Genomic DNA, 19,753 nt, shown 5'->3' on the forward strand with positions numbered 1-19,753 from the left:
ATTAAAGCAGTTTGACACAATTTTAACCACCATGGCTCAATTATCTGGAATCATGGAAGTTGTAGTTTTGCAATGTCTTCAGCTTTCTTTGTTGGTGCCTCACTAAACTACAGCTGCTATTGTACCATGACATTGAGCCATGAGAGTTCAAGTGGTGTTAAGTTGCATTAATTCTACAGTGTACATGCATCCTTTGAAAGCCTTGAGGATGGAGTTCGTTCCAGAGGCCCACCCATGTCACATCACTGCCATGCCACTACTTCCACAAGCTTTTGGTCAGATTGTAACTCTGAATTATACTTCTATGCTTCTGGTAGGGATTAGGGTCAAGCAGTATCACCCCATGGTGCTTTTGTAGGCTGCTAGGCTGGTTTCGTTGTGATACCCACTGGGAATGAGTTGTTATAGGCAATAGCTTGGAAATGTTGCTATTTTGGGAGTACAATTCCTAGAATTCCCCCAGAACAGTCATGCTAGCTGGGGATTTGGGGAACTATAGTCCAAAAAGTAACATTTCCCAAGCTCTAGTGTGTCCTGTAGTTTAATATGCTAGAAAAGCTAGGTGTTCTTCTAGTATCAACTGGAAAACCCCATATTTGGCATGCCCATGCCCATTAGACTGAGGCTCTGCTCAAACCAGAATGTTCCCTCTTACTTCTGACATAAAGCTCCAAGGTGACCTTAAGTAAACTCTTATTCAGCCTCTTTGCACATATCTGCAATAAGGGAATAATAATACCATCTTATTTTGTAAGGAAGCAGTAAGTTGAGAGCTGGCATGGTTTAGCATTCACACGTCAAACACAAGGCCTGCAGACCAAATCCAGCATGCCACGTCATTTTATGTGACTCACGAGGTTTTTCAGTGCCAGGGAAACATAATTACATTTATACAGTCTTGCAATTACAACCAGCCCTTTGAAGGCAACCATAAGGCTAGTGTGGCCCTTGGTGAAAATGAGTTTGACACCTCTGGTGTAGTGGTTTAAGGGTTGGATTATGACTCTGGAAAGCAGGGTTTGATTCCCACCTGGCCATTAGAAACATACTGGGTGACCTGGGGCAAGTCATACACTCTAACCCTCATAAAACCCTGTGATGTGCCTTAGGACTGCAATGAATTAGGAACAACTTGAAGGTACACAGCAACAATAGGACTGCAAGTAGATAATGTGTGTGAAGGACTTTAAATGTTTGCAATCTCTATACAATCTCAATACCAATATTATTACTCTTGCATGTGTTGGGTGTTGACACTTCTCACAGCTTTTCACTGCACATGAAGCAGGAAATGTTGGCTGTATTGAGGTTTGCCCTCTTTGCTTGTTTTATATCTTCAGCTAATAAACAAAGGAATGCAAGCACTCTGCACTGATCCAGAGGTAAATATTAAGCACAGTGGAAAGGAATCTAACCGTGGGACTCCTCCTAAAGCCGGCAGCCCACTGTCAATAAAGCAGTGCATTATAATCAGAGTAGTCATAAACCCAGTCCAAGCCAGAACTCTCTGCAATCAGAGCTTCGTATTCCAGCGTCGTCAGCTCTTTTTAAGCAGAATCCCTCTGCGACGGTTTATTGCCAAGTGCAAGTTCTTAATAGGGGCACCACCAGGCATTGGTATCTAGACTGACTTCAAAGAGTGTAAGAACTATTCAAAGGATCATTTCATAAATTGCTTTTTCTCCAATTTGGGAAAATCCTGGTGGTGGAAAAAAGCAAGGACCTCATTAAATAACAATGCCACATAAGTGATTTCTTTTGACATCAGTACACAAATATGATAGCCATCATACATAGCAGCTGACATGAGAGGTGATTCAGAACATCAGAAGAACCATGCTGAAATGTCCCAAAGATTTTCTGCAGCAGAATACAGATTTAGTGTTATACTCTTTAAATTGTCCTCAATTTAATCTCTCTGAACTTTGTTGTGGGGTCCATTAGAATCAGAAAATTGTGGAGTTGGAAGGCACCACAAGGGGCATCAAGTCCATCCACCTGGCATGCATCAACACACAATCAAAGCACTCATGACAGATGGCCATTCAGTCTCTGTTTAAAAATCTCCAGAGAAGGAGACTCCATGCACACCTCAAGGTAACATAGTCCACTGTCAAACAGTTCTGGCCATTCTGACAATTTTGCATAATACTTTTCAACTGCAGTTAAAATTTTAAAGTGAAAATTTTACAGTCAGGATTTATGAAAAAATGAATGTCAATTTTAAATCTAGTTTCTGTGTTTATTCAGGCAGGTTCTCTTGAACTCTGGTCAAATTTTGGCAGGCAGAAAATCAACATAGCATAGATGGTCATGGGGATACCTTATCTTGTCAATTTGTTTGACCAGACCAAAATGGGAATGTGGCAACCCATTCCTTGTACTTATTACTGAATTACAGCCTGGTTACTACTTTTCTGAAAAGCTACTTTCTTGTGTGACTCATGGGTGGACTGGAGCCTGATTTTTTGACAGTATGTGGGCAGGGTTGGAAGCAATCCCAATCTGTATAAGACTCCAGTTTTTGACTTGCAGTGCAGTGACTGGAAATGAATGTACCCTAACAAGCAGGAGTCATTTGTTCTAAGTTCTTCCATTCAAGTGCAAGCGCCAAAAGATAGAATTTGAAAAAGCTGCACAAAGAACTCTGCCCCTGACATTGACAGCTTCACTACAACCCCACCTTTGAAGTGTGTGCCAGCGGAGAGGCCAAAAGGACTAGTTAAAAATCAGCAAAATCTCAAATGAGTTGTAAGGAGTGGCAGAAAAATAGCAGTTATTTGGCAGGGCTCAAATGTATTCTTACTCAAAAAAACAAGTTGAAGGTAAATCTTTCTTGGCAGCTGGAATGTCTCAGATACATCTGATCTCATCTCTCTTGTGTTGTTAATAAGCTTTTGAAGTTTACATCTAATCTCCAAAATTATACGGGGAAGACCTGTCTAGTTAAGGTAGATGACAGTGACTTGATATTTCTATTAAAAATGCTTTTCTTCTAAAATTCATAGAATCATAGCATCCTATGGGTGGAAAGATCTACAAGTCCATTTAGTCTAACCCTCTATTATTCAGAAATATACTACTGAGGCACTGTTGAAAGATTCAATTTCTTTGTTTACAGATCTCCAAAGGTGGAGTTCATCATCCTTTGAGGCAGGCTATTCTATTGTCACTCTTACAGTTTTAAAAAAGTTCTTCCTAATGGTTTGGTAGAATCTGTTACATTTTGAACTCATTGGCTCACGTTCTAGTCTCTGGAGTGTTAGAACAAAAGCTTGCTCCTTCTTCTCTAAGATCGCCATCTCCTCAGATACCTAAATCTTTTTAGCCACTGTGTCACACAGTTGATTCATATTTAAATTGTGGACTACTAAGATTCCTTGATCATTGTTTTCATTGTGCTGTTTTCAAGCCAGGTGTCATACATCCTATGTTCATAAGTTTTATTTTTTCTGCATAACATAATATCTTAAATTTCTCTCTGTTGACATTCATTTTATAAGTTTTGGCCCAGCTGTCCAGTCTGGTCATTTTTGAATTCTGTTCCTGTCCTCTGGGGTATTGGCTACTCAATCACAATTTGATGTCATCTGCAAATTTGATAAACATGCTCTCTTTTCCATCATTATTTATAAAAACTCAGGACAGAAAACTGTGGCACTCCACTCATTGCTTATCTCCAGAATGAAAAACAAGCATTGCCTGACAGACAGAATACACTCATCTTTGGTGAAAACTTTCTGGATTATATCTGCCAGCCAATTACAGATCTACCTAACTGTAATACTGTCTAGTCCACAGTTCACCATATTACCTGCAAGAATATAATGAGTAACTTTCAAAAGTGTCCTTGAAACTTTTGTTTTCCAACAACTCTCAAAGATTATTAGCAATGGATCTGAGATTATTTCTGCCAGGTTTTTATAGTAATCTTGGGTGTGGTTCATTCAACTTTGGAGAGACTTGAATTCACTTAGAATAGCTAAGCATTCATTTATTATCTCTATCTGTTCTGGCATATTGTCCCCTTACTGCATGGTGTATTCTATTTTCACCAGTTCAGGCATTGTTTTCTTTTTGGAAGAAAAGATTTAAAGCAAAGAAAGCATTAAAGCAGTTCAGTCTTCTTTCTTCTTTCAGTTAGAATTTTGTGGGGATTTGTAAAAAGACACCATGATACAATGGGTTGACTGGAAAAACATGTGTCAGCAGCTGATTGGCTGAGCATGCCAGGAATTAGAATCCTGATTGGCTATTGTCTCTAGTTTGTTGCTGAGAGAAATGGTTTTAACTGCCACTTTCACCTCAGAGAGTAAAGAGAGCGCTGACTGGAAACAACCAGGAAGAAAATGGCTGCCAACTTTCTGAAGCCTGATCATTTCTAAGGCATGAACCATATTTTAAAGACTGTTTAAAAGGACTGTTTATTCCCTCTATTCTCTGTAAGAATTCAGGGAGACCGCTGTATATATTGTTGCTCTGTTTGACCTTTTGAACTGAAGTAAAGTTACTGTTACTCGTAACACAAATCTGAGTGACACATTACTATACTGCAGGCTATATTTTGATTCAAAAACTGTGGTAAAGTTTCTGCTTATTTACATTTACAACCTCCAACTAATTTCACCATTTTCTCTAAACAGTAGCCCTGCCATTTACTTCTTCTTCTACTCTGCATATGGGTTTGGGCAGGGACGTTATTATTTCTTAACCTTTTTAGCAAGGCTGAGCTCACCCAGAGCTTTAGATTTTTTGCATTTCCCTACAAGCTTTGGTTATTTGTTTGTATTCCTCATTGATGGTTTCCCCCTTCATTCATTTCTTATACATGTCCCTTTTAAACCTTAGCTCATTTGAATTCTCTTTGTACATCCACTCTCGCTTCTTTGGACTGCTCCCAATTTTCCTTTTCATTGTTTGCAACCATGTCTTCAATATTTCACCTTTAAGAAACTATTTTTCAACATTTCTGGTGAGATTTCTCTAAGCTTAGGGGAGTCAACTATCTTGAAGTCCACTGTTTCTCACAGTGAAAGAGAATTAGACCTCATTGCTATATGTCTGTGTGCCAGTATATACAGGAAAAAATGCTATGGAAATGAAAAAGACTCTTCAAAGGAATATATCCTTCCCCTAGTCAATATTTGTTTTTGTTTTTTCAGGTAAGTTTTTTATATGATATTTCTATACTTATACTTTGTTGCTAGTGCAAGGAGTGGCTAGATTCTTGTTTCTGACATACAGTGGTGTATGGCTGCGCTTCTGGAGATTAAAGAGAAACTATGCAGGATACACATTCAGTTATGTGAAATGAGCCAAAATCTCACTCAGGTACATTCTTAGAGCCACTTGATAACTGAAAAGGTGGAGCTGCCACTATGAACCTCTCAGCTAGTCTTGTATATCTGGGGAAGAAGGAAGGAAGGAAAGAAGGAAGGAAGGAAGGAAGGAAGGACAATTTCTGCCACATAGACAGAAGCAGAAGTATGCTGGTTGAGACTTGTCCTCAGCCAAATATGAAACAAAAACTAAACTAAAGATGTATTAAATGTGTAGGCCAATAGAACAGCACACTCAGGGGCGGCTCAACCCAATACGCAAAGTAAGCATTCGCAGTATAGTTGATTTTGCCCAGGGGCACTCTTGAGGCGCTCTTGGGGGAAAATAGACCTTGGCAGATGCGAGTTGTAGTTACTGGGATGTATAGTTCACCTAAAATCAAAGAGCATTCTGAACTCCACCAATGATGGAATTGAACAAAATATAGTACACAGAACTCCCATGACGAACAGGAAATCTATATCAATTATTGGTTGGGGGGGGGGGGCAAAATACTGTTTGCTTATCATTGAAAATTACCTAGGGCCACCTCTGAGCACACTGGCCAACGCACATTGTGGTGTTTCAAATATTAGACGTGTTTCTGATTGTATTTGACCTGCTCATTCCAAAAATGGCACCAATTTTCCCCTCTCAGCGCTAGGTTTTGAGATACAGAACATATATCATATACCAGTCTTCATTTGTTCACCCATAAAGAATCATCATAGCCATATTTTAAAAACTGATGTGGTTTATCCAATGCAATTTTCTGAACATTGCCCCAGATAACCCCAGGAACAGACAATAAGCATTTTCTTGTTGTTGTTGGCTTGTGCAATCACTGTCAGCCCAGCTGAAACCTTAGTCCTACAGTTGGGAAGGCAACACTCTTTGGTTGTTTCTGCCCTTTGTATTTCTATCTGTTAAGGTTTGCCCAGGGAACGAAATCCCACCAGCTTGTTTTCTCATTACTGAGCTAAGATCATAGGAAAAGCCTACTCTTTTGAATTTCCACTATCTAAAGCTCAAGAGCCATACTTGAGAAATAAAATGACTTAAGAGTAGTTGCATTGCCGAAGGCTTTCATGGCCGGAATCACTGGGTTGTTGTAGGTTTTTTCAGGCTATATGGCCATGGTCTAGAGGCATTCTCTCCTGACGTTTCGCCTGCATGTATGGCAAGCATCCTCAGAGGTAGTGAGGTCTGTTGGAACTAGGAAAAAGGGTTTATATATCTGTGGAATGACCAGGGTGAGACAAAGGACTCTTGTCTGCTGGAACTAGGTGTGAATGTTTCAACTGACCACCTTGATTAGCATATAATGGCCTGACAGTGCCTAGAGCAAACTTTTGTTGAGAGTTAAGAGTAGTTGTTAGTTTTATGGGTAATTGTCACTGTAGCTTTAGGTCAAGGGTTGGAACTTGTGAAGATCAACATTATCAACCCCAAACATCAGCATATAGATCAGGAGTGGACAAGTCAAGTTCTGGGTTACGACTCCCATCAGCCCTAGCCAGCATCGCCAAAATCGAGATTTACTTTTTGGATATTTTCTCCATATATTCTCAAACTGTGGTTGGTTGAATCTGTGGATGCAGAGTCAGTGGATATGGAGGGCTTACTGTACTTGCCACAGCAGATGAAAGGAGAGTGGAGTAAATTGAGATGTTTCCACACATGATACATGCAGGTCATCGCACAGTAACTTGGAGGGCTCTTACAGAAGGGATACTAGACCGTCACTCCTTTCATCTCTAGTCAGTAGTGAGATGGTGGTGATAATTGGAATAGTAGGCCAACAACTATTGGAGGGCCAAATGTTGTTCAGTTCTGGTTTGGAACACCTAACCTTCCTGAATTCACTCTTGCATTCTGACTGGAGATGATGGAGGTTGCAGTTCAACACATCAATGAAGTGTTGGGTTTGATAAGATTAAATCTAGGCACCTTGACTGGATATCATTTTATTGCCTTCAGTTGGATTTCTTGTGGCTTACTCCACAAAGCCTGCAGTGTAGGAGAGCCAAGGCTCCAATTGATTTTTTGGATAAGCCATCTGTATGCAGACACGTAGTGATCAAACATAAAGGCAATCATTGTTTTCTGAATTGCTGAAGGTTTTGGCATAAAGGAATCAACACAGATGATGATTGACTAGGAACCAGGCATGTTTTTAAAAGAAACCGATTGTCATCGGAAGATAGCATCTCACAGAAATAAGGCATCATTGTTCAAACTGTCCTATTTGAAATAAACAGGTCTAACATTTGAAACACCACAATGTGTGTTGGCCAGGGTGCTGTTCTGTTGGCCTATGCATTCATTCATTTGAAAGTAAGACATTAAATACCTTCAAAGGAAATGGAAAAGTTTTTTCCCCAATTTACTTCTCTAATTTACACTTATGCTCCTTGATTATAAGAACTATATTAATCATATCTCTGTAACTGTGATAGTTTTCTGCAACTTGTATAATAATAAAAATAATAGAAGGAAAACATTATAGAAAAAATTCCCAAGAAATGAGCCAGCATTAACTGGCTACTAGCCTTACCTTTCTCTTTGAACTCTGGCTGTTGGTATAGAAACATGCATAGCTGATGATGAAATGAACGTTATCAGAAATGAAGTGTGTTTGCTTGCATGCACATGAAAAGCAATATTGGTTTTAATATGTCTATTGTTTGTAATAGCGAGAGCCATTCAAACACTGAGTGAGATTGCCATTTTTCAAGTCGATTTTCTGTGACTGAGATTGTATATGGCCATGCGTTGTGCAAGAGTTCTAAATTCCACTGTGATTCCCCTATTACTACACCCGGGGCTTCCTGTGTCACTCCAGTAGCTCCTTCCTCCCTTCTTCTACTGCCATTTCATTGCTATTACAATACAGAAGGGACTCCCAAAGCATCTGATCATGGCTCAAACAGAGATCAAGAACATCTTCCATCTGATAGGATCCTCTGGAGCTCTCAGCAAACTATTGTCACATAGTCAACAGAGAGAGATTCCTGTCAGAATACAGGTTAGTCTCTCTCTCTCTCTCTCTCTCTCTCTCTCTCTCTCTCTTCTGAGCTCATGTTGGGCTGAAAAGACTGTGTTATTTTGCCTGGCTTTTGTTCTTTAGTATTGAGATCGTTGCTTTGGCTGTTTTAATTGTGTCTTAACATAAGTGACATTGGCATTGCCATTGTACAGCACAAATGGTTTTGTGCTGTACACAAATACATGAGGCTTTGATCCCAGTTTCCTGAGCTTATTGTATTGTCATCACTATGAAATAGTCTTATGTATGACAACCTGGGAGACATTTGTTTCACTTAGTAAATCAGTTGACCGTAATCATTGCCTTTAATTATATTGTTAAGGATATCATTGATTCTTGATCTCAGTAATAAACCAAAGCAACGGTATACATCCCCCAAAGATATCCAAAATTTGTATTGTCGAAGGCTTTCATGGCCGGAATCACTGGGTTGTTGTACGTTTTGGGGGCTGTATGGCCATGTTCTAGAAGCATTCTCTCCTGACGTTTGGTCTGCATCTGTGACAAGCATCCTCAGAGGTTGTGAGGTTTGTTGGAAACTAGGAAAATTGGGGTTATATATCTGTGGAAAGTCAAGGGTGGAAGGAAGAACTCTTGTCTGTTGGAGCTAGGTGTGAATGTTTCAGTTGGCTACCTTGATTAGCATTTGATGGCCTGACAGTTTTTAGGTGTGGCTTGTTACTGCCTGGGAAAATCCTTTGTTGAGAGGTTATTAGGTGTTCCTGGTTGTTTTGTTGTCTGGAATTCTCATGTGTTTGAATTTTGTTCTTTATTTACTGTTATAATTTTAGAGTTTTTTAGTACTGATAGCCAGATTTTGTTCATTTTTATGGTTCTTTTCCTTTCTGTTGAAATTGTCCACATGCTTGTGGATTTCAGTGGCTTCTCTGTGTAGCCTGATGTGGTAGTTGTTAGAGTGGTCCAGCATTTTTGTGTTCTCAAATAATATGCTATACCCAGGTTGGTTCATCAGGTGCTCTGCTATGGCTGACTTCTCTGGTTGAAATAGTCCTTGATTCATGTTCCTTGATTCGTGTTTTGGCAATACTGCATTTGGTGGTCCCTATTTAGACATGTTCACAGCTGCATGGTATACAGTAGACTCCTGCAGAGGTGAGAGGATCCCTCTTATCCAAACTTTCTTTAAATAAGTGAGCACTGAGCAATAAACTGTGTTAAAAATGCCTCTTATTCCAGTTATATTAGAAATTATATCCAATAGATAATTTACATATTTGTGTAGACACAACCTCCAATACAACAGTTACAATACAAAGGATTTTTCCATCAAAGACAATTAATGACACATTTCCCTAAGTACAAGATATAATGTGTTGACTACTTTGAAAATGCAGTCAACGAAAATACTTCTTGGACAAAAGGGCTATGCAAATAGGCTTTGATCTTAACAGTTAGTGAATGGGCACCACCAGCATCGTCTATTTACAGATATTTAAAATAGTTTTGTGATTTGGCTGTCTTAAAGCTGTAACATGGAAATACAACATAAAACAAATGGAATGATGTTGCACCATATTGCAATGAGGAAAGGCAGGACAGTGCTTGCTTTCATTGACTTAAAGGTTCTCAGTCCTCTTTCCCAGAGATGCCTTTTACAGCGATTGCAAGTTTGTATCTAGGACTAGGACAAGGACCGAGAGGTCAGAGAAGGAATGTTTGTATTGTCATAGGTAAAATATTCACTGACAGGTGATAAGTTGTCCTTGTCCCTTATTACTTGCTTCAGTAAGTTCGCTCCAGATCTTAAAAGGTTCTTCAGGTTTCACTCATGTGATGCAGCACAAGCAGGCAGAAGAACACTGTTGCTTTGGGGGGTGGGGGTGGGAGGGGGCTGTTTCTTAGTAGAAGTGGATTGATTCTCCCTCTATGCAAGGATTTTGATGTGATGGCAATGCTTTGCGCTCCCTCTCTTACTCACACTCTCTCACACACAGACAGAGAGATAGCAAAGGTACATGGCTTTGCAGATTGGGTCCAGGCTGTTGGTAATACAACATATCATTCTATGAACCTGACTTTTGAGATCTTTGCAAGAAGGTTTTCCCTTGTCCTTGATTTTGCCTCATCCCAAGTACATTTGGTGAAAACAAGTGAGAGAGCATTTTTGGTGGCTGCTCCTAACTTTGTGGCATTTCCTCCCACAGAAGGCTCAGGCCCCATCTACATTGTCATATAATTTAGTTTCTGAATTCAGTTGCCCCCCTCCCTGCCCCCCCCCCCCCCCCAAAAAAAGCAGGCAAAGACTAGTAAGTATTTGATATTTAGGTGATTGTGACAGAAGGATCTCTTTCACAGGGTATATTATGACTTTATTTTTTACTGTATTTTAATGTGCTTTCAATTGTTGTATTTAGTTTTTGTTTCTACCAGAATTGCTTATTTAACATATGTATTGAATAGGTTTTTAGTGCACTTTATTTTGATCTCCATGTGAGTTTCCTTAGATACCAATCCAGGAGCTTACTGATTTTTTTCTGTTTTCTTTTGAAGTGATGTTTAGTTTTATAGTACACATACATATATGGGTGTAGGTCCAGTCATATGACATTAAGAAATGGCTTGATTGTGAGTCAGACCACGAGTTCAGTATTTTCAACTTCAAAGTGCCAGGAAGGATTTTCTTCTATTTCCACCTGGAGATGCCAAAGATTAAATCTGCAACCATCAATGAGCAAGGCATGTTTTCCTATAACTGAGTTACAAATCTTCCATCAGTTTGTTCATTTGCACAGTCAAGATCCATGGACAGATCTTACGTTTGCAGATTTTGGGGCCTTTTCTATTGCCCTTCATTTCTATTTTTGTAGCATTCCAGCATCAAAATCAGATCTCATTATGAACACATTCTAAAAATTAGCCTACTTGAGATTAAATTGGCAGATAAGACACGACCAAAAAATAAAAAAAATAAAAAAATTACATTATATATCTGACCAGGTTTAAGACCAAGACCAGAGCTTTCTGCTGGTGAAATGAATGCTTTCCAGTTTGTTTTTCTTTTTTTAATGATTTTTTCAAAAAAAAAAAACCCAAAGAAAAAACAAACAAACAAACAACAACAATCTCCCTGCACACCTAACTCCATTTTCTTCACTGACCTATAATTAAAGTTACTACAGCCTTAGAAAACCAGGACATGTATTTGCCCTCATTCAAATTAAAATACTTAAATGTGCACAAAAGGCCATGTCTACTTGGCTACAGGTTAACTCTGTACTCAGGAGAATATAATCCCCTGTTTAACTGGCAGGCAGTTGAGAATTAATTTTCTGGTACTGTGTTAAATCTGCAGTAATGCTTTGTTCTTATTCAGATATGCAGTATTTTAAACATTAGTGTGAACTGCCTTGAAGTGCATGAAAACAGTATCAAAGAGGTTTAATTATAATTTTAATATCCAAGTAGCAAAAGTATAAAGTATTCCTTCTGAATTAAGTGCAGCTTATTGCTTTGTAGGTATGTACTCTCAGGGTTTTTTTCTGTACCGTTTGTGAATTTGATCTACAATCCTTCTTTTTAAAAATGGCAATAATTCTCAAAAGTTTCCTTATAAGGAGACCGGTGGACCTGCTCCAAAGCATGGTCATCTCTAGCCTCTACTGTATTTTGAGTATTTTTGGTAGTTTTTAGTTAATTTTAATTAAAAGGTTAATTTGTAGTTTAATAATTAAAACATTTTATTTATTTTTATTTATTTAGCTCCATAGTAATGCTCAGAGCCCTTGGGATAGAGGTCCCATTACCTTATCTGCTGTGTGACACATCCCTGGGTAGGGTATGCAGTTGCCATTGGTAGTGCCCACCAGTTGAATCCTCCTGGATTTACCCCCTTGCACCACTATTCCCAGGAACTAATTAGAAAGCCTATTTTTAGCAGAGTTAATCACACAGGGCAATTATCAGTCCCAATAACTGCCCCTGGTCTTCCATCTTGGAAATTTTTGTGATTTGTTTCTGAAAAGCATCATCTGGTGCACTCAGGTGCCTAATCATATTCAAGCTGTTTTATTGAGAGCAAACAGGCTAAACCCAGTCAGTCTGGTTTAACTAATTTGTGGAAGTGGCTATCTCTTCTGCCAATGCCATTCCTCTTGCAGGAGCTCCTCCCAGCAGAAAGTGCTGAGCAAAAGCATTCTTCTTGGGTTGCTGTGAGTTTTCTTGGCTGTATGGGCATGTTCCAGAAGCATTCTCGCCTGACATTTCACTTGCTATATTTTTAAGTTGTCGAAGCCTGCTGTCCTCTGACTTAATGATTACACACCGAAGTAGCCATACAGAAATAAGACAAAGTCGGGTAGTGAGAGCATTTCCAATGAATTGCCCTTTCTTTGTGGTCGTCCTGCTTGAAAGTATAAACTGGGCTCTGGAGGCTTGTCCAGAGTTAGGTAGTAATACACTCTTTTTAAGGAATTACTTTGGTAATGGGTCATTTCTCAAAAATACAACTACCTCTGAAGATGCTTGCCATAGATGCAGGTGAAACGCCAGGAGAGAATGCCTCTAGACCATGGCCATATAGCCCGAAAAAACCTACAACAACCCAGTGATTCTGGCCATGAAAGCCTTTGACAATACATAGAACTGGAATAGTTTGTCTGCCATTTATTGAGTGTGTGTCCTTACTGTCTCTGAACAATGGAAAGAAGAGAAAAAAGGGACACTTGGGTAGCTATCTTGTGCTTCCTCCAGAAACGATTACTTTGTAGTATCTGTTGGGATTTCTCAGAATTTTCAAGGTGCAACATCTGAATTGTGCCCTCAATGAAGACAAAATAATTTTATTTGTATTTTCCAATGGCACAATAGTAGCAGTGCCAGTGTTTTGTTAGTAATGACCACATCAATAATAACTATAATAACAATAACCTTTTATTACGCACTGAGTTACCCAAGGAGGCCCGGTGGCGCAGTGGATTAAACCCTTGTGCCGGCAGGACTGAAGATCGACAGGTCGCAGGTTCGAATCCAGGGAGAGGCGGATGAGCTCCCTCTATCAGCTCCAGCTCCTCATGCGGGGACATGAGAGAAGCCTCCCACAAGGATGAAAAAAAATCAAATCATCTGGGCGTCCCCTGGGCAACGTTCTGGCAGACGGCCAATTCTCTCACATCAGAAGTGACTTGCAGTTTCTCAGGTCGCTCCTGACACGACAAAAAAAACCAAAACCCACTGAGTAATAAGAATAATGGCTACAGTATCTTATTTCTTTTGAAAAGAAATGTTTAAAGCATTGGGATAGTCCGTATGTTAACTGCTGCTGTTGCTGTGATGACAAAAAGCCAAGAAAGTGAATATTGTGTTACAGAGTAATTGCACATTATGGAAGATAGATGGGCATTGAGTGGATATTCCCTTCTCCTTTCTATGCATTCCTTCTGCCATTCTGCACTGTAATGGGTGTTTTGATGGCTGTCCTCAAGGCCCTTAAAGAAGACAGTTTCTTCTAGATACTAAAACCGTTTGATCTGGGTGGATTCTTTTGTATTTTCTGAGTTTCTCAACCAATGCATGTTCACCAAAGTGCAGGTGGAGATCTGCTTATTGACAGACCCAAAAGTTATGACAAAGTTTGATGATCTGTAAAGTAAAAAAACAATATCTAGTAAGATAAAAAATCAATTTTATGTTTATGATCTCAATAAAACTATTGAAGATTGGAATGGATATAAACAAAAGTGTTGATCTATACTGCGTTATAGAATTCCTTAAAACTGTTGTGCATGGTATCAACATAGGGGACATTATGGGAGGATAGAAAACTAAATGACTGCTCCCTTCAGAAATGAGAGAATACAGCTGTCTTCCTTGATGAAGAAGGAAGCAACTCCAATATGCAGGAGAGAAAGAAAAGGCCCACATATACAGGTCTCTGAACAAGGAAAGAAGAACACCAAGGACAATCTATCTTTCCATTGCACTCTGCCACTGATCCATGAGTTGATGTTTTGTGCTAGCAGCAATGGTCTCAGCTACCACAAATGTACACTATGACTCTCATATCTGTTGGATGTACGGTTCCAGATTTTACGTGGATATTCTAAACCATGGATAACAGTTCACCATATTGAAAGGAACAATGCCTGGCCCAGAAATACCACAGAGTCACACTGAAGGACATAAAATGTGTAAAACAGATATATTTTTCCAGTCCTGTGGATGGGAGGAATTGTGCTGTACAAAAACTGCCTCGTTGATCTGCTTAGTTATATCTTGTCTTCTGTGATGGGTAACGGCTTTCCAAAATCTCATACAGACACAACTTTCAGTTCTGTTGTTTGCCTCTATGCTGAGGCTGGATTACAACTCCCATCATGCCTAGTCACCACAGTTCCAGCTTGTGGAAGCCTTCTTCAAACCCTTTAATAAGAAAATGCAAAGATTTTACATCTCTTTCTGCTGTTGGGGCCATAGTTTGCCGAGACAATGTCTAGTATAGCTTTCAGTGTTATTAATGATTTTTCTTTAAAACTAAATTATATTACAATTTTTCTTTCTTCTTCTTCTTTGCAGAACAAAGGAAGAAATATTCCAACTCCAACGTCATTATGCATGAGACCTCGCAGTATCATGTGCAAGTGAGTCAAAAACTCTCACATTAACATAGCCATAAAATTGCATAAATTAGAAACGGTGTTGCTATTACACAATGTATATCTGAACATTGCTCCTTCAAATGGCTTCTTTATAACCATATTACTCAACGGAGCCTGTAATTTGCCACTTTAATATGCTGGTGATATTGAAAGCTGGTAATAATTTTTGATCTTTGTCCTCCTCTCATTTTCCCTCATATTCAGAACAAATATACATTGATTTCCTAGTCCTAGCACCCTAACAGAGATTGTCATGCCCTACAATGACTCTGAAACCCACCTTAAAAGGCAGTCAGCCAACCAGTGATGGGGGTCTTGTCCTGCTGCTGCTGGGCCGTGTGTTGCAGGATGACTTGATCAGCCTCCTCCTGCAAGTGAGCAATACTGCAAGGAGCAGAAGCAGGGACCTCTGTAGTCATAACTGTTTACCACAGTATTGCTTGCCAGTGAGAGGAGGTTAATTATGTCATCCTTTAACATCAGGCTTGGACACCAATCTATCCGAATGGCTGATTGACTCTTAAAGCCAGGTTTTAGGAGCTAGTTGAGGAGTTACAATCTAATCACATTTAGAGGGTGAAAGCGTATGGAGTGTTACCCTATTCCCTCCCATATGTCCCCACCATTTTCTGTCTTAACCCATCTTTTTCCCACTGTCCCCCACATTCATCATTCAGGAGTCAGGTAAGACTAAATTCCTGAAGACAGGATTTGGGCGCTTTTTCCATGTGCTGCAGAAACAGAGCCCACAGAGTCCCACTAGAAGTGCTCTTATGTCATCTGATGGCCTCCGTGAGACCCCCATGGGGCTCCATTTTTGCAGCACATGGAAACAGACCAAAGACCACCTGATGAGGCCCAAAGTGTTGCTACAGCATCATGATTATGTGTTTGGTTCAAGATCTCAGCCTAAAGGGGGAATTTAGTGTGACACTGAAAGTATTATGAGTATTATTTAATATCATTTTTTACTTGAATCAACTTCCTGGACTCAGAATACTATAATTCTATATTTTTCACTGAACTATGGTTGGAGAATCTGAGTTGCCAGCCTGTTTGTAGTTGGACTATAGAATTTTCTTTTCGGTTTTAGTACTTGGCTCTTGATTTTCTACTCATGCTCGTGTGTGTGTGTGTGTGTGTGTGTGTGTGTGTGTGTGTGTGATGGGATGTGTATGAATACTTGTTTGCCAGTTAGGACCGCTTTCTGTCATCCTGCTCCCAATCTCCTCTGTCCTGTGTTTTGAAGGTTATGTTGATGCTTCTGAGATTCTCCTAAATCTTCGTGTATAATACGTATAAAACGTGTTGCAATCATTCCTCTTGAGAAGAAGGCTGACTCTATACTGCCATATTATCCTATTCAGTGTAGTGATCTGCATTCAGAAATTGGATTATATGGTTGTGTTGTTGGGACGAAGTTAGTTTGGTTGGCAATAATAGCTCATCAAGGGCTTCCTCCAGCCTTTTGAGAACCAAGGCTTAATATTAAATATTAAGTGCATCAAATATACTGTTTGTTTGCTTTTAACAAATAAAAATGCATTACCTGCCTCAGTTGATCATTATCAAAGTTGTCAAGGACAGGAAATTGAACTCTTCCTGTGATTTATTTGTGAAGGCAATCCTTCTTCTTAACATGATATGAGCTTTGGGTGGGGCTGGGAAAGAACTAAGTTTGGGTTAATTATTGTCCCTATCTCTCCATCTGATACTCTGCATTTCTTTAAAACCAGCATGTGAGATGCAAGAATTCATTTGACTTTACATCTGTCTTGTCTTGACCCTTTCTAAATTAGAGAAGAGCAAAGTTTGGCCCTGAGGTTGCAGATGGCCCCCAAGACCATTTTGCAACCCTCGATCTCTCCAGGTTGTTTAGATAGACTGTCCTGTTTCTGATCCAATGCAAAGATGCACACTTATCTGAACTGCTTTTTCTGGAATCCTCTGAAAGTGACACTTTTTAAATAGGTTTTAGCTCTCCTACAATATTAACATATAAATATTTTTCCCCAAATGAGAAATGGGCTTCTGGCCATTTTTTATGTTGCGTTTATGGTTTTGCATTTTTGGCGATTCATATGGCCTCAGGAGGCTCCCAAGGCTAGGGGAAATGGCCCTTGGAGTCTCCCGCCCCTGCTTTAAAATGATTCTCCTGGAAATAAATGACATTCTAGACCAGGAGAGGGGAACTGGTTTGCATTTGTAGGCCACTTCCCCACTCTTTCAAGTATGTACAGGACAGAGGATGCTGAAGGATATGTCAAGCACCTGACCTTACAGGTGAATGTGACTATAGTCTAGACTAGAGCTTCCAGCATAGAATTTGACTTTTATTCTTTCCTTGCCTTCATGTACAGGAATGTGGAGTGAAGCCAAGTGACAGATATTCCTGAGCACTAGCTGCTGCCAACCTTTGGTCCTGGGGAGTTTGCTCCCCTTCCAAATATAGATGAGAGTGCAGGTGGGCAAAGCAGCCTGAACTTCAAACACCAGGTGCATTAATAGTCCTGTGCCTGGCACCTGGGTCTTGGGAGCTTGGTAACTCCATATTCCCCATTCAGAGAACAGTAGCAAGGAAGACTCTTCTTTTTTAGTTCTGATCAGTAGTCAGCTATTTTTTAACAAAGGAAGATTCTCCCCTCTGTTTTGTTCCTGATTAGAAAGGTGAGGGGAATAGGAAATCCCTGGCCATGGGATTTAGGGAGGGGTAGACATTTCCCAAATCTTTCCTGGGTCAGTCTATGCAAAGTCTGCAACTCTCTAAAGCCCTATCCCCAGGGATTCCCTATTTCCCTCACTTTCCTAAGCAGGAACTATGCAGAGTAGAGAATTTAAAAACAGTAAGAAGCAAGTAGGTCATTCATAAATTGAGCCTGGCTTTGCGTATAATGTTTCCCAAGGTTTTAGAAATATGTAAAGGGGCATTTGGGTTATCAAGTGAAAACTCCAGACTTTTCAGGATCTTGTGGTACCAGAGGAAGAGGATTCTCATAAGCAAACAAGGGTGCTGTTATAAAAATAGCCCTAGTGTATGGTACTAAGCTTGATGCCTTTCTGATTACCCACAGCTGTACAGAGAATGCCATTCAAATAAAAATGCCATCTTGCAAATCAGGAACACAAGAGAGACCTATTTTCAAAGCAGTGCTCTTGCCCTGAGATTCTTCTTCCTAAGGATTGAAGATGGTCTAGACCCTGACCTTTGTCAACCCTAAAGAGTAGGCCAAGATTAGCAGTTTTGTTCCTATCTCCTGTTCAATGTTTGTTCTCCATGGGTGAACACATGAGCACTCCTCATATGAGGATTTTATGTTTCAGTGCCATATTTCACCACATAATAGTAGCATTTTATGCCTCTTTTTGCTGGGAATAAGGAAGGTATGACTTCTTCTATTGAGTTGTCCTGCCTCCGAGAGATGAAGAGGAGCAAGGAGTTTTTTTCAAAACTGTTTTTCCTCCCAAATGGGAGGAGGAAGGTGAGGGAGCAAGAACTCTGGCTTTTTTTTTTCAAACCGTCTGTGACAATTACACTCAAATTTGGGACCCAAAAAAGGGGGCGCGATGATTATACAGTAATGACTACATATTAAACAGTGAAATATAGTATTCTCCTGTCTAAATCAACTGAACTATCTTTTGGGATGGTAGATAACACAGCATCCAGGGAGGCTGAAGCTTGCACCCTCTGTTTATGAAAATCCAATACTTGGACAAATCCTCTGCAAAACTGCAAAATACAATGCCTGATGGTCCTTCTGCTGGACTTTATTCCCTCCAGCAATCAAAAAGCATTTCACACACTGTTAATTACAGTTGCTTGGCTGTGAGCTGATCTTTCACCTTGAACTTTGGTCAAAGTAAATGTGATCTCTCTCAGACTGGCAGCACCGAGTTTCATAAGAGGGTCATTCATATATTATTCACACACAGCAATATGCCAATAATTGTTGTGTTATTAATCCTCATACATTTTGTATCTTACTTTGTGTGAAGGCAAGCTTGTTGTACTTTAAAAATTATTTCTCAGTTTTCAGTTTCTATACTGTAGCCTCTGTCTGGAAAGAATCTCAAAGCAGTTGACATATCAATAAAAACGAGATGACAAAAGGAAAAGGGGGGATAGGAAGACACAATGGAGGAGAAATCTAGTTTTTAATATATAAAGTTCATACACTAACCAACTTAAAATGCTGACAAGTTATAAAGCAGACAGGTGTTTTTCTGAGAGCCCTTCCAGACAGACACTATATCCCAGGATCTGATCCCAGGTTTTCTACATTAAACTGGATTATAATCTGGGATAAATGGAAAATCTGGGATCAGATCCAGGGATATAGGGTCTCGATCTGATTCCAGGTTTTCTGTTTATCCCAGATTATCTGGCAGTGGGGACTCATATAATCCAGTTTAATTCAGAAAACCTGGGAAGGGCCCTTAGATTAAATCAAATAGTAACTATCTTGCTTTAATGAACCCATTCATAACGCTAGCAGATGCAAACAGCAGCCCCATATCCAAACTTGGACATGTTACCTTTTTGGACTCTAGCTATTGTGGCTCTGTAATGCATAAGTGCTGTTCATGTTCAAAATCACTGTGGACCATCAATAACTATAGAACAATCCCAAGAGTCCTAATTTTGTTATCAGAGTTAATGGTTAGCCGCAATATCATTACACCTTCATGTTTTGTTCCTTCCAATTCTCCTCCTTAATTGCTCTGATTCCTGGAAGTTAGTCCTTTACATCAGAGAGATAATGCAGTGGGT

The 19,753-nt window shown here is 39.7% G+C and overlaps 1 protein-coding gene across 2 annotated transcripts in view; it reads left to right on the forward strand.

The window, feature by feature from the left end:
* The window catches only part of EPS8L2 (EPS8 signaling adaptor L2), a 123,548-nt gene that overhangs the window by 58,076 nt on the left and 45,719 nt on the right, over positions 1–19,753 (forward strand). For both annotated transcript variants that reach the window (XM_060769340.2, XM_060769351.2), the window contains exon 4: positions 14,900–14,964. In XM_060769340.2, the coding sequence (XP_060625323.1) occupies positions 14,900–14,964 (65 nt within the window). The remainder of the gene's footprint in view (positions 1–14,899; positions 14,965–19,753) is intronic.

The sequence above is a fragment of the Anolis sagrei genome, chromosome 1 (genome assembly GCF_037176765.1).
Source record: "Anolis sagrei isolate rAnoSag1 chromosome 1, rAnoSag1.mat, whole genome shotgun sequence".
Classification (NCBI taxonomy): domain Eukaryota; kingdom Metazoa; phylum Chordata; class Lepidosauria; order Squamata; family Dactyloidae; genus Anolis; species Anolis sagrei.